Source organism: Talpa occidentalis, unplaced genomic scaffold (genome assembly GCF_014898055.3).
Source record: "Talpa occidentalis isolate TD23 unplaced genomic scaffold, MPIMG_talOcc4v2.1 talOcc4.9, whole genome shotgun sequence".
Taxonomy (NCBI): domain Eukaryota; kingdom Metazoa; phylum Chordata; class Mammalia; order Eulipotyphla; family Talpidae; genus Talpa; species Talpa occidentalis.
The window spans coordinates 85,674,707-85,690,020 of NW_023605305.1; the positions used below are offsets into that span (position 1 = coordinate 85,674,707).

The window sequence follows — 15,314 nt, forward strand, 5'->3', positions numbered from 1 at the left end:
ACTCAGCCCTGGTGAGCTCATCTGTAAAATGGGGTGATTGGGATGAATGTTGCATTCAGGAAAGCTTTCTATTATCCACTGCTGAATGTGATGTAAACAGAATAGGCAGGGCCTCCCCGGTGGCGCAGCAGTTGAGCGCTGGGTTGCGAAGCTCGTTGCGAAGTTGCCCGCTGCCTCTGCAGCACCGGTTCGATCCCCGGCCACCGGGTGAGGGTCCCACATGGCATGACAGACCTCTCCTGCCGCCCACTGCTCCCCTCAGCAGTGTACTTCGGTCCTTCTGCCTGTTCTGCAACCCACTCTGGCTCTGATGAATTGTCTCACCCTCCCGCACTTCTGACTGTACCCAGTGCTTGTATGAATAAATAAATAAATCTTAAAAAAAAATAAACAGAAAAGGCAGCCATTGGTGGGGATGAGGTGGGATGGATGACTTCTTGGGTTCCCTGAGCGCCAAGGCTCAGTGATACCGGGGCCAGGTCTGCCTTCCCCATGTGTCCAATCCCACCCACAGTCTGTCTCCTGGGGTCCTGGGGCCCACTGTGCACTTGACATCTGGCCCTTCTTTGATCTCACCTGGTTTTCTGTGTTAATGGAGTAAACTGTGTCGGTCTGACATAAGAGTCTGCAGGAATGGGCGATATTGACCGCAGTCTCCTGCTTATCTCCAGTCAAGACCCAGAGCTGGATTCCAGCCTCTCGCAGAGCAGCAATGGTGTCTGGAACGCCTTCCTGCAGCCGATCTTCGATACCAGTGGCTCCTGGAGTGGACAGAGACACCAGGGCTTGTGTTTATTCCAAAGGAGTAGCAGCTTAATTTCTCCAAAGCCCTCTCAGGCTAGGTAATGATTATCAAATGTCTGTGCTGTGCTGTGCTGAACACCCAGGTCACCGTGGTGAACTAGATAGCGCTGAGCCCATACTCCTAGCACTGTGAGGCTCAATTTTAACAGAGCCCTAAGAGGGCAGAGGCCCGGGTGCCATGTCAGTGTAACCAGGAGAGCAACACTTCATCTGCGAGGTCAGGGTCCTATAAGCTCAGACCTGGAAGACACAAGCCAACAGGTGGGGATGGAAGAGAATTCCAGGTAGAGGGACCAGCATGTGTGAGGGTCCAGAGGTCAAGTGGAAGAATAGACAGGGAGGCAGAATGGAGAGACAGAGAGACCAGCAGGGGACATAAGCTGCTGAATCTTGCAGAGTCTTGTCAGGGCATGAGGGGTTGGAATTTATTTGGTAGCAGAGAAAGCTATTAAAGGACACGTGGCTGGAGAGTGACAGAACTGAATTTTAAGAAGATAATTCTAGATAATGAATTGGAGGAAGCCAGATGACATTCAGGGTTCACGGCTAGTTAGAGGCTGGGCTGGCTGGGCTGGAGTGCAGCGGGGACCAAGCTGTGGCTGGGATGGTGTGAGGGAGGCGAGAGACAGACATCTCTGTTCTACAACTGCTCGCAGTAGAATCACCGGGGATGATGGCTTCTGATCTTGTTCTCAGAGGGAATTAAATATGCTGATTCCATATATTCTGAACTATCTCCAACTTTGTACCAACTGGATGAATAAAAACCCAAGAAGGAAATAGTTGCTAAATGATTAAGCAACAGAAAATCTTCACTGAAATGGAGAGTCCCTTCAGACCACAGACTGATGGCTGCCCGCGGCCCCCGGGACAGGAGCAAGATGTGTCACTTCCTTTCATCATCCCGAGGGACGATGCGCTGGCTCATTGGGCACATGTTGCAAAGACTGTTGAAAGTGGAGGGACTTCATGGGAACACACTGCAGGCTTTGGATGGCAAGGCAGTTTCTGGGTAGCAAGATGAAATCTTGCCCCAGCCCCAGCTCTCTCCTAGCCCGTCACCTGAGGGAAGAAAAAGAACCCCTCTCTCCTGAGAGGTGCTGTTTTGTATTGCAGGCCAACGCATGCAGGTAAATAATCCCAGGAAAAGTGGCAGCTGGACCCTTATCGCTCCCTCCACAGTGAGCCTGCAAGGTGAGACAGAAGTGGATTTCTAGTACAGGGAGGCAGTGTGACGGAGAGAGGAGGAGAAACACATTTCTTTGTGTGAAACAGAAAATAAAACGGAGATGTTGGATACATTTCCCTGCCAGGTCCTGCCATGTGCATGCAGAGCGAGCAGTTATCACCCACATCCCTGAGGGTGCTCTCCCGTAACAAGAGACCCAGGCAGGAGAGGAGGGTCACAGGCCCCGGTGGGATGGCAGCCAGTGGCCCTGTGTGGCAGATGGCACTCTCTGACCCTCTGGTGCCTGTCAAAATAGGTCCTGTGGTCAGCTTTCCAGAGGGCCTGTGAGGCAGCAGGCAGAGACCCCTGGAGGCAAAATTTGGGATACTTAAAGCCCAAGGGGTGGGGAGTAAAACTCTCCCATCCCACCAAATCTTGTTGCTCCTTTTATATGTAAAGGTATTACTGTTTGTATAGTCCCCATGGGTTTCTCACCACCCCCATCCCCACCTGGTTGGTAGCTTGGAAGAGTAGATGTATTCAGAGGAACTGAGGCTCAGAGGACATGGAGACATGTCCCTGGGCACACAGCAAGGCCTCCTCAGTGCCAAGACTTGGCCCTGGCCCCAAGTCAGTAGTGTCTCCCAACATCAAAGAGGCTTTTGCAATAGCTAAATTATGAGAACAGCTTAAGTGACCAAAGCCTTAAGAATGGAGCAAAAAAATGAATACACACAATGGAATACTACTCAGCTATGAAAAAGGATGAACTCTTGCCATTTGCAATGGCATGGATGGAACATTAGAGGATTATGCTAAGTGAAGAAGTCAAAAGGAGAAAGACAAGTAATGGGTGGTCTAACTTATATGTAGAATATAGAAAAATCATAAAGGGTTAGTCAGAACCAAACCAATAATAAACTCTGAACACCTGACTATAAAACTGAGTTAACCAGAAGAAGAGTGTGGTATGTGAGAGTGGGGGAGGGGAGGGGCCCAATGGAACATGGTAGAGGATTTTTGGGGCACTGGTGGTGGGCAGGGTATGAAAATATATATACCCTGTATATTCACATAACCTGTAGAGGTTTGGACCTATAACTCCCAGAGCAGAGGCAAAGAGGTAAGCCTATTTTATTGCAATAAACATAATTTGGGGAAAATGACCAAAGGGGCATTTGCCACACAGCCAGGGAGGGCATGCTGCTCCCACATGGTCTTACCTGGCTCTTGTGCCTGATAATCTGATGAAGCCCCTTTCTCCCGTGCTGTGCTTCTCCTCCAACAGAATATACAAGCCTGTATCTTAACTGACCTCTATGCTTCTCATCTGTCCCCAGAGTATCCCTCCAAGTGCAGCAGCAACTAGAGTAATTGGTAAAGTGCTCCTCTGTCCCCATTGTCACTCCCCTCTCCAAACATAGGAGTCACTGTCATGCATCACTTAATGACATTTCAACAACGGACCACAGACATGACAGTGGTCCCAGTAGGCTGTGCCAGTTAGGCTGGGTGTGCAGGAGTTCGTGCCATCCAGGCCTTTGTGATTATGCTCTGTGATGTTCACACAATGAAGCAATCACCTGCTTACTGGTGCATTTCTCAGAAAGGCTCTGTCATCAATTGATGCATGAGTGCACATGGCTTTACTAATCTGGGTCCTGCTGACATCTCACCTCCCCTCGTTCCTTCCATCCTCTCTATGATGAGGCCACAGTGGCCTCAAGTCTCTGGCTGGTCCAGGCTTTCTCACCCCCCAGGCCTTCCTTTGGGCCCCTCCCTCTGCCTCAAACATTCCCCCTTTATCTGACCAGTGCCGTGTCAACTCCCACCTCCCTAAATCCCCTGGCCCTGGGCTAGGTGGGCACTTCTATGTTGGGTTTCTACCCACCGGGTACATCTTCCAGCCCAGCCCTCATCCCACTCTGTTGAAATTGCTTATTTCATCAGCCATTTTCCTCCTTGGACTCTGAGCTCTGGCTGGGACAGCCCCATGCCTGGCATGCCTGAGCATCCATCAGCACATGTGCTATTTGGCACATAGTAGGTCCTCAATGGACACTTAAATGAATGGAGGAGAAGGAACCCAGCAGGGAGAGCCTGGATGCTCTGGGGAGCCCACAGGAAACTGTGTGCAGCAGGGTTTGACTTCAGCACCGCTGGATGTGCAACTGCCTGGAAAGGCACCCCGGGGAGGGCTCCTAATGGAGACATCTTTGTACAGTGTCAGAATTCCTCTCCCATGTGCTACAGTCCTTTTTTTTTTTCATTTAATGATGACTGATTTTTAGCTACCGAGTAAGGTGAGTTGGTTCTCCAGATGCTGTGCTGTCTCCATTAGAAGCTCATCTCGGTTGTCAAGGGACGCCTCAGCTTCACTCCGGAAGCTGGCCCATTGTCGGAAGTTCTCTTCACTTAGGACCTGCAGGACAGGATGGAGTGGATCACAACCCTGGGTGTGTGGGAAAGCAGAATCCTTCCTTCCCATGGGCTGTGCTTCTTGAGGGCCTGAGCTTCACTACACAACTAGATGAATTTCTCCCTGATGAATTTTTTTGCATGTATGGATCAATGAAGAATTGATCCTCATGTTCTATTATCACCAAACCCCTACTATGATCCAGCAGTTGTTCAGACAGAAGAGATCCCTGCATGCTTGAGCTCATGGTTCAGAGGATGGCAGAGACATCACCTTAGTAACTGATGTCAAAGAAAAGACCATCTAGAGATCTGGAGGAGGGCTATCAGAAAGTCAGAAGGATGTCATGATGGATGTGACCAGGCAGAGGCAGGGGGAAGACTGTGAGGGTGGGGCTGCTGCATTTGGACTTTCAGAACTCTGAGGCTCAATGACATGATACTTGCGAAGCAATGATGAAAAAAGGCCAGTCATGGGGGAGGGAAAGTGCAAAGGCCATGAAACAGCAAGGGCTTGGCCTTCTTTCTGTTCCTTGAACATGCCTGCTGCTGATGGGTGGAGAACAGGGGGACAGAAGGCTCCAGGAAGGTTGGAAAGGTAAGCAGCTGCCAGAAATTACATAGCCTGCTGGACAGCTCCCTCAGCAACTGGAGGTGGCCAGTAGCTGGCAGATTCCAAATCAAGGCCACATCATCCTCTCTGGGAGTCCCAGGGCACTTTTAGATCCTCTTTGGTGTTACACGCATGCTGTTGCTTACAGCAATGAGTGATTCTTTCATTGAAGTATCAATTTCTACTGAGTGTCCCTCTGTGTATGGGATTTTAGGGGACACCAGGCATACAGGCAGGTCTTCTGCTTTCGAGGAATTCAGCCTGTTAGAGAAGGCAAACTAGGCCCATCATTTCAATAGTATGAGTGCAAATATAGAGTAGTAAGCACTGGTCACTGTCCTAAACATTATGTTATCTTCATTAATATCCATGACAACAGTATGAGGAAGGGAGTACTAGCACCATTTTTAGATAAGAAAATCCCAAACTCAAGAGAGGTGAAGAAACTTGCCCAAGGTCACAAAACAGGTGAGTGGTGAAAGCTTTAAAACTCTATGGTGCTTTTAAACTTTATGGTGCATAAAGCACCACAAGAGAAATGAAGAACTCCGGGGATACAAAGGGGAGAAACCACTTGTAGCCATCTATCTAGAAATGCATGCCATCATAGTTACTTACTAGATTATAGGTGCCTTACCAGATGCCCCTGCTTGGGGATTCCTAGTTCTTTGCCTAACTTTCTCACAGGGGGCTACAAAATCAAAAGAACTGCGGAGTGTGAGTGGGGAATTTGCATGACTATAGTTGAACCAAGGGTAAGGCAATAGGGAATGGTGGGTACTGTGGCCAACCACAGTACATACAGTATATCCCTCATCAGAGGGATCAGCTTCTACATGTTCTTAGCTATTTGCTATCATTCAAGAATGGAGATTCATATTTCTATATCCACTAAATTTTCAAGAGAAGTCAGAAATATAAATTTAAAAAACTGAGCCATCATTGACATATCACATATTAATTTTGAGGTATACAACATGATACAATGTACCTATATGTTATAAACTATTCACCACAATCAGTCATATTAACATCCATCATCACACACAGTTACACTCACTTTTCCTTATGTCTACTTAAGGTCACTCCCTTAGAAATTTTTAAATATACAACATAGTATTAGATTATCCAGTCACCATACCAATCGAGATAGTTAAGTAATGACATAAAATAACCCCAAATTTAAATCTAGGCAAATATGCAAATTTTAAAAGGATACAATGGAGACAAAAGCATAACATAAGAAAGTATTTTATGAGTTATGGGTTACCATTCATATATACAGGAAAAAGCAGAAAACTCAAAGTCACGCTGAAACAGAACTTTGCCATTCAAATTGTTGAAGTGCTGTCACTTAATTGTGGTGAGTCAGAACAACTAATTTAGAAAACATTACAATGAACATTAAGGGACTTCTAAAAAGAAAAAGAAAAGAAAGCACAGGATCTATTCCTTCTGGCCACTAAGGAGAGAGATTATTCCTACCTTCCTGGCGATGCACAGCGTGCGGAGCCCTTCTCTTGCATAGAAGTCGAGATGCTTCTGGGTCTGGGCCCGGATTTTCCTCACCTTCTTTTCCATTTCACTGTCAATTGCTGTCAAACAGTCATCGTGCCTCATGAGGTCATGTACAAGTGCTCAGGGATCCCCGTTCTGAACATCTAAGGACCTTAGAGGAGAATCCCTTTACAACCCGCCCAGAAATACGGAGCATTTCTCCCTGAGTGAGGGTGTCCTGGGAAGTGATACCCTGGAGAGCTTAAATTGTCTGCTCTATCTTGTTATCCAAAGACTGTCTGAGAAAGTATTCTTCCCAAACACCTGTCTGCAGCAGAAGCACTTAGGAACTTAAATCAGTACCTGCGACTCCCAGGTCCAGTGGAAGCCCTGTGGAATTGGGGACCAGACACCTGAATCATTTGTTATTGCCGCTGATGTTTTCTATGTGGTCAGTTTAGTCCTGATGGCCAATTGCTGAGTCTTAGACAAACTATCCGTCACCCTCTCTGTCATTTACTGCAGACCCTGTGTCAATTTAGGTCCCAAGACCTAAAGGGGCCAGAGTCTTTTTGCTAAGTTGTTGTGTTGCTTTTTTTTTTTTTACCACTTTATGTTTGCTAAGTGAGACTTTCTTCTAGACAAGACTGTTTTAGAAAAAAATACTTTTTTTGCATTCAATTGGGTTACTCAAAGTCCCCTTTTTGAAGTCCTACATAATGCATTTTTACAAGAAATGTATCTTTTTCTCTTAAGATTCCTCTTTATCAGGCACAGAGTTTTTCAGCCTGGTTGGCTAGTGTGGGGCAGGTTTGATGCTATCTCCACTCCATTAGCTAAGACATCACAGACATCACTAATCAATAGTAGCACTTTATAAAGCTGAAAAAACTTCATATTCCTTCCTTGCCTAGGCTTATGGAAATCTTTATGGGCCCCAGGTAGGGAACAGATGTAGCACACCTTATCCATCTCTTCATATCACACAAAATTAAAAACACAATTCTTGACAAAGGCAAATGTTGGCATTTCAGCAAAGCTCTGATTTCCTCCATAATAATTCTCTAAGACTATTTCATGCAATATACAAATCCGGGATTATTTTCTTATTTCCCAGTGTTAATGGTACTTTAAGGACAGTCTTTGTGCATTGCTATATTGAGCACTAGCTAGAATATTTTATGTTCAAAATCAGCAGTTCTGGTTTACCTTTTTGTAAGGGCTACAGGAACCTCAGGGGCAAATTAGTGTTCAAACACTATAGATATAGTAAACCTGTAGATATAGTAAATACTATAGATATCGTAAAACACTATAGAAATAGTAAACGCTATAGATATAGTAAAACACTATAGAAATAGTTCTTCCCTATTCCCCCACCCCAGCTTTGCATTTCAGTTCTTATATAGCAGTAACATTGTTTATGTGTCTTTTATTGGAAATCTCTCTAATCCATTTTGGAATCAGGTGAGAGACAAATAAAGAAAGCTCTCCAGGGCGGCTTGATGGCAGGCCCAGGGATAGAGTGCCATGGCACCCTGGACTCAGAAACACGAATTCACTTCTCTGCCAGAGTCTGGGGATGAAAAGACCTAATTAACTCCCTTCCCATTTGAAACACTCATCAATCCCCATGAAGCTCTTTGGCTCTAATCCATCACCGTTAATGCAAGAGGCGCAGAGCTGCCTGGGTGATTCTCAAGCTTGGCTGGAATCTTCTATCCTGGGAGAATCCTAGCCCCCAAACTGTCTACTCCTTGTTAGCAATCAGGAAACGGTTGCCCACTAATTCATGCTGCTCCAAAATTGGACAGTGAAATGTAGGGACACTGGAACATTTTTGTGGCTGGCACATGTTTATGGAAATGCATTTGGGGGAGGCTGGGGGAAAGGATGGTAAAGAGGTCCACCAAGGGCTTCTCAGAGTGAGCCAAGCTTGGTGCAGAATCCTGGGGCCTGGAAAGAGCTTGGACCTGGGGTTTGGGATCGTTGGGCTTGGATTCATTACTAGTTAGCTGTGTCAACTCTCTTAAGTCACTTCCCCTGTGTTCAGTTGGCATAGCTCTAAAGCAAAGAGTTAGGAACAGGATGTGTCCTGGGGCATATTAATGGATGTGCTGGTTTTAAAAAAAGGTATATGGATCATCCAGGTTTACATGAGTTTGGAAAACTGGAGACTGGGATGAGTCAAGTTAAACAGGTGTCTCTATCGAAGACTGGCCAAATCCATGTCCAGGAGAAATAGAACGAAACGTTGTTTTCAGGAACCTGCCTTGAGGAAGGCATCTGTGGAGATGTCTTCCAGCTGGGGTCTGCTGGAGTAAGGGACACTAATTAAACTCTTCATTACCCACCACTGCAACTACCCCTTACATCACAGAGTGCAGGCGAGGTAGGACTCACCACAGGCTGGGTCTTCCAGCAGGTCCATGATAACTGAATCAGCACCCTTGGTATAGACGAGGATCTCACCCGTCAGGGGATGCCTCACAACCACTGACATTCTCTTCCGGACAGAGTCGAAACCCAGGGTGTAGAGGACATCGAAGGTGAGGCAGGTGCCCTGGGGCAAGCGCACGGTCACCTGCTCAGGTGTCCGGGACATCAGTGTGAAGCTGTAGGCACGGGCTGCATGCACCAGGGCTGCCTCGTCTGGGCTCTCGGCCTCATAGCAGAGCTCCGGCCTGGCCAGGCCTCCTGGAAGCTCCTTCCAGGAGACACCTGAGCTGAACCCCTGGGTGTCACTCTGGTCCCACATGCTGCTCCGAGAGTCACCGTCCATGGAGTAGCCTTCGCTGCACACAGACGTCTCTTCTGAGCTGGGGGTGGGCACGCTGGCTCCCAGGTCAGCATCAGAGGGCGCAGTAGATGAGAATGACTGGCTGAGGCTCGAAAGCTTCACCTTTTGGAAGAGATACTGGATCTTCTCCAGGGATACCCTCACAGCCTTGGCTGAGGGTGCAGCTGTGACCTTGGTGCCCAAGGAGGAAAGTACATTACTCTGAAGTTGGAACAAACATCAAGCTGTCTTATGATAGAACATGAGGATCATTTTGTTATAAGTAGATAATTGGGGTCTTTTCTCCCCTCTGTGATCCTCAGTTTACTTACCTGTAACATGAGGGAGTCAGGCCCTGACATTCTAGGGATTGGCAATGCTCATTTGCTTCTGTATTTTGACCATCCTTATGAGAGCTCATATACCCCAAGCCCCGAATCCTGATCACAGCTGGTCTGCTTTACTTCTGCATGCAGCATCTCAGCCCACCCATGCCCCCTGCAACTCTAGGGGGGTGAAATCACTCCCAATTTAAGGATGAGGAAACTGAGGCACAAAGTGGTTAAATACACCAGTCATTATCACCCAAGAGTAGCTGGGACTCAGATCTGGATCTGTCTGATTCTAGACATCATAGACTCTTGAGTGACCTGCCAGCTAAACTTTCCTCATGAACCTGAAAATGCTGAAGTGGACACTGTCCAAAAGGCATTTCTTCTTCTCTTGAACATGTTGTTAGTTTCTCAGATAATACTTCTGTCTCCCAAAGCTGCCTGAAGATTTCTGATTTCCTAAAGACTTTTCCCTGGCTGAAGTGACATTTCAGGGTGTGGCATCAGGGTTCTGGTTTGGTGGCTGGGCGAACCCTCTATTTCTTGATCTTATAGTCATGCTTATGACACCCAATTATTTCTGTCCATCATTCACAAGGGAGGCTTGGGTAATAGTTTGTAGATAATTAAAGCTAAATCTACCTGTAATACTGAAAAAGAATCCAAAGTATAACATTCTATAAATGGTCATCCAGTTGCATTATCTTCAAAATGATAGAATTTTACTCATGTCACGAGTTTTTTTTTTTTAAACCCAATGTAACAGCAGAGACCAGCATATCATGCTGTATTATAGGATGATACAGATGTTTCTGCCACTTATCAACCAACAACCTTTGCTGAGTCACTCTAGCTTCTGAGCCACTGCTCCTTTATTTGTTGAGTTCAAGGACATGCCTCATAGAATTGTTGGGTAGTGAGGAGTCAATGAAAACACAGATGAAGTATTGGCATGGAGCCTGGTACGTAGCAAGTGGCTAATAAATATTAAGTCAACATCCATCCTATAGACAGATACAAAATTTGAAAGTCACATGGAAAACTCATATACAGCATTTTCCATTTAATTTAAAAATGAGGAAACAGGGCCATGAAGATAAGCAGTGTGTCTAAGACGTCACAGTGATTAGGTGGTGTCACTATGGTAAGGGCCCAAGCGTGTCTCCTGTCCAGGGCTCCACCCCCTGGCTTCTACCTCTTCTCCATCCATCCCATCCTGCCATTATCAGTCCTTACCCTCTGCCTAGGCTCAGTGGTGGTGGAGACCATGACAGAGTTGCAGATGGTCAGGGCAAGGAAGAAGTCAGTGATGGTGGCCGTGGTAGAGAGATAAGTCTTGGAAGGTCTAGAGTCTGACAGGGTTTCCAGCCACAGGGCAGCATGGTGCACCTTGCTCAGTAGGTTTCTGTCTGGAGTCACATCTTTTTCCTAGAAGAAAAGCCTGGGTAAGAGTCTTTCTTGAAGGACTGGGTGCCCCTAAACTGGTATTTCTGACTCTCACCTCTTTTCTCCCTAACCTGTTCTAGGTATTACCCTTGCATTTTGCTGCAGATTAAATGAAATCCTTAAGGGTGCTCCACAGCCGCCTGCACCCAGGGGTCCTCTTGAACTGGAGAAAACTTCAGGAGATAACAGTAAGCACCACCTGTTCACAGCATCCAGATTCTTCCTCCATTTGCACTTCCATCCTTTCCTCCCACCAGATTTCAACAGATATCCTCTGCTCAACCAGGTGCTCCTGGATGGATACACATCCCTCTTCCTCACCTCTGCTCACACCTTGTTTGCAAACTCCTCTTCTGCCACCCAAATCCTACTTAGACTTCGATTGTACATGAGCTTTCTCCCACCCATAGTGAAATGTCTGGCTTCTGCGTCACTCTAGCATGTCCTTGAACTCAAGGTCCACAGGAGTCAGGCAGGGGAGAGGGATAAAGGAAGTGAGCCAAGGTCCAGAGGAGGACATGGTGGAATAGTGGTGCCAATGAGACCTGGCAGGTCTTACCCCATCTAAAAGGGGACACTAGTGAAATGTTACAATGCTAGCAGCATCTGCCAAATCTCTTGATTTTTTAAGATAAAGCAGAGGTGATGTGAGAACTTCCTTTTTTTTTTTTTTTTAATCTGTGGGTTAGATCTGACTCATAGGATTCTTATTTTTCTTATCTCTGTAGAATTTGCCAGTTCCACCTTCCCTTTGGAATTCACTACATAATGACTGATATTAAAAATTCAATTATTTTATAATCCAGTCAAAAAATGGGCAGAACTAAAAAGAAACTTCTCCAAAGAGGAAATGCAAATGGCCAACAGGCATATGAAAAAATGTTCAACATCACTTGTAATCAGGGAAATGCAAATCAAAACTACAATGAGATACCATCTCACACCAGTGAGAATGTCACATATTAAAAAAACTAGCAACAACAAATGTTGGCAAGGTTGTGGAGAAAAAGGAACTCTCCTGCACTGCTGGTGGGAGTGCAAACTGGTCCAACCACTATGGAGAGCTGTGTGGAGATTTCTTTTTTTTTTTTTTTTTTTTTTTTAAAATATTAAATTTTATTTTTATATTCCCCCATACAATTGCAAACGCTCCATTCTGACCCCAATCCTTCCCCTCCCGCCCCCCACCCCCCAAAAAGTGTCTCTGGTTCATAGTTTTTTGTTGATTTTGATTTTCACTTTCTTATATTCATTTTCCTGGTCCCTTAATTAAGTTTTCTAGATTCCTGCTATGAGTGAGACCATCCGGTATTTTTCTTTTTCTTTTTGGCTTATTTCGCTGAGCATGATCCCTTCCAGTGCCATCCATGTTGCTGCAAATTGCATGTGTTTATCTTTTTTGAATGCTGAGTAATATTCCATGGTGTATATGTACCACATCTTCTTGATCCAGTCATCTATTTTTGGGCATTTGGGTTGTTTCCAAAGCTTAGCTATTGTAAACAGTGCTGCTATAAACATAGGAGTGCAGGTGCTCTTTGGAATTGATGTTTCTGTGTCCTTTGGGTAAATACCTAGGAGTGGAATTGCTGGATCATATGGAAGCTCTATGTTTAGTAGGTCCAGAAATCTTGTGTGGAGATTTCTTGACCTACTAAAGATAGAGCTTCCATATGATCCAGCAATTCCACTCCTAGGTATTTACCCAAAGGACACAGAAACATTAATTCCGAAGGGCACCTGCATCCCTATGTTTATAGCAGCACTATTTACAATAGCTAAGCTTTGGAAACAACCCAAATGCCCAAAAATAGATGATTGGATCAAGAAGATGTGGTACATATACACCATGGAATATTACTCAGCATTCAAAAAAGATAAACAGGGCCTCCCCGGTGGTGCAGTGGTTGAGCGCTGGGTTGCAAAGCTGCCCACAGCCTCTGCAGTGCCAGTTCGATCCCCGGCTGCTCCCCAGCCACTGGAGGAGGGTCCCACATGGCGCGCAGACCTCTCCTGCCGCCCGCTGCTCCCCTCAGCAGTGTACTTCGGTCCTTCTGCCTGCTCTGCTCCCCGCTCTGGCTCTGGTGAATTCTCTCACCCTCCCGTGATTCTGACTGTACCCAGTGCTTGTATAAATAAATAAATAAATAAATTTTTAAATAAATAAAATAAAATATATTTAAAAACAAAACAAAACAAAAAAAACAAAAACAAAAAAGATAAACACATGCAGTTTGAAGCAACATGGATGGCGCTGGAAGGGATCATGCTCAGCGAAATAAGCCAGAAAGAAAAAGAAAAATACCGGATGGTCTCACTCATAGCAGGAAACTAGAAAACCTAAACAAGGGACCAGGAAAAAGACTAATTAATACAAAGTAAAAATCAAAATCAACAAGCAACTATAAACCAGAGACACACCACGGGAGGGAGGAGGGAAAGGCAGAGGAAGAACTAGGGTCAAAATAAGGGGGGGTGCAATTGTATGGGGAATATAACCAAAATGATAATGCATACATTGTGCAAAAAAGAAAAATGATGTAAGAATTATATAAAATATTAAAAAAAAATAAACTTCAATTATTTTATGTCCATGTTCAATTTCTCTAGAGTTAGCCTCAGAGATAAGAGTCTGTGTTTTCTACAAAGTAGTATCTTCTAGAGCTTCCATTGCTGCTTTGTTTGAAGCCAAAGTTCAACAAACTCCAGCTTTCTATATCAGATATGACAAAGGCCGCCCCATGGAGGCCATTTCTATCTGTGTTCAGAGTTTACAGTTTAATGACCGCTTAGAAGAAAGAGAATCAGTGGTTGAAAAGATGGACTGAGAGAATCAGTTGACTGGTATAAGGTGAAGGCTGAGGGTGAACAAGCTGGCAGACTGTACATAATAACCCAAGCTGAGGTTTGCCAAAGTCCATTGGGGAAAGAGACCTCCAGTTGTGTCTTTTTTGATGGCTAAATGCAAGGTCTCTGGAAGTCAGATCCTGTCTCCCCTGGGGCCGGTGACATAGTGAGAGCCACAGGAGAGGAAACCCAGGCGCGGCGGAGGTGCTGGCTGGCCAGAGGGGTGAGAGCTGGGGTTTCCAGCACCACAGGGAGAGGAAGGGATGTGGGTGTCCCGACCATGGTGAGCACACACTCTTCAGGGTTCTAACCTTCATTAGGCGCTCTTGCCAAGAGTCAGCCTTCACCCCTCCCTCTCATTCACGCCATCTTAAGAAGACCACACCCAGAAAAAGGTCTACTTATGAAAGAGGAAGATGTTAGTAAAAATGCGGCATCTGCATTTCCTCTCGTTGCCCTGTAAGTCACGGTGACTGGCCCACACCACTCGGTGCCATTATTTTCAGAAAGCGTGGGAAGCGAGCCTGCACCTTCCACCCCCTCTGCCTCTGAGCCTGGTCTTCACAGCAGGAGCTCCCTTCACGAAGCTCTTCCAACCTTCCCAACAGCATCATTCAGGTGCCCTCGTTGGGTTCTCACAGTCCCAAGTTGAAGTGAAACTAGTTCCACCTTGACTGAGGCCCAGAGAGATGATGGGCTGATCTGATCAGTAACACAGGGAGTTAGTGCAAAGGCAGGATAAGGGGTCAGGGTGAATCCTCCCCGTGGTCATGCTAAGGTAGATGTTCCCTTATTAATGTTTCTCTGCAAACTCCTCTAACCTGATTCTGGCTCAGCCCCTCTAGATAGTAATGAGGCTCTTCATACAGTGGCTCTCATGTTCGGGTGCATTGCTTCCCCCCAGCAGCAAAGCAAAGGAACAGATGAAACCAAGCCAAACCAAACCCTTGAAATCTAACTAATAGGACTGAGGCAGCCAGAGGGTCAGGGTGGGGGGAAGGAAGCAAAGAGGTAAGGGGGCCCCATGGGCTGGGGCTGTGGTGGTGGGTGTGGGGTGCTAACATATGTTTGCAGAAGTGTGAACCTGTACTCCTAAAATAGATTCAGTACTGGAAACCAACACTACCTTAATAAACATAATTAAAACAAAGAAGGTGGCATAGTCCCCTCTATGACCTGGCACCACGGTGGCTCAGAGTCAGGTTGAGTTTTCAAAGGGAAGGTAAAGCTCAGTGGTGCCAAGAGATCATCAGACCAGATGGCAAGTTTAGAGAGTCCCCCAAGAGTGGGTGGAGGAGGGAACCAGGAGACCACCTGGAGCAGCATAAACAGACTCTGTGGCCTCTCTCAAGCATAGATACTTTGTGTGTTAGTGTCAGAGCCCTTTAAGGCAGCCTCTGCCACACCCTC

General features: G+C 46.0%; 1 protein-coding gene across 6 annotated transcripts in view; it reads right to left on the reverse strand.

The window, feature by feature from the left end:
* ATP10B (ATPase phospholipid transporting 10B (putative)) overlaps window positions 1-15,314 on the reverse strand; it is a 342,867-nt gene that overhangs the window by 38,737 nt on the left and 288,816 nt on the right. For all 6 annotated transcript variants that reach the window (XM_054690976.1, XM_054690973.1, XM_037499109.2 and 3 more), the window contains 5 exons: window positions 10,848-11,039; window positions 8,904-9,471; window positions 6,489-6,598; window positions 4,268-4,394; window positions 577-761 (listed from right to left, as the gene is read on the reverse strand). In XM_054690976.1, coding sequence (XP_054546951.1) covers window positions 577-761; window positions 4,268-4,394; window positions 6,489-6,598; window positions 8,904-9,471; window positions 10,848-11,039 — 1,182 coding nt within the window. The remainder of the gene's footprint in view (window positions 1-576; window positions 762-4,267; window positions 4,395-6,488; window positions 6,599-8,903; window positions 9,472-10,847; window positions 11,040-15,314) is intronic.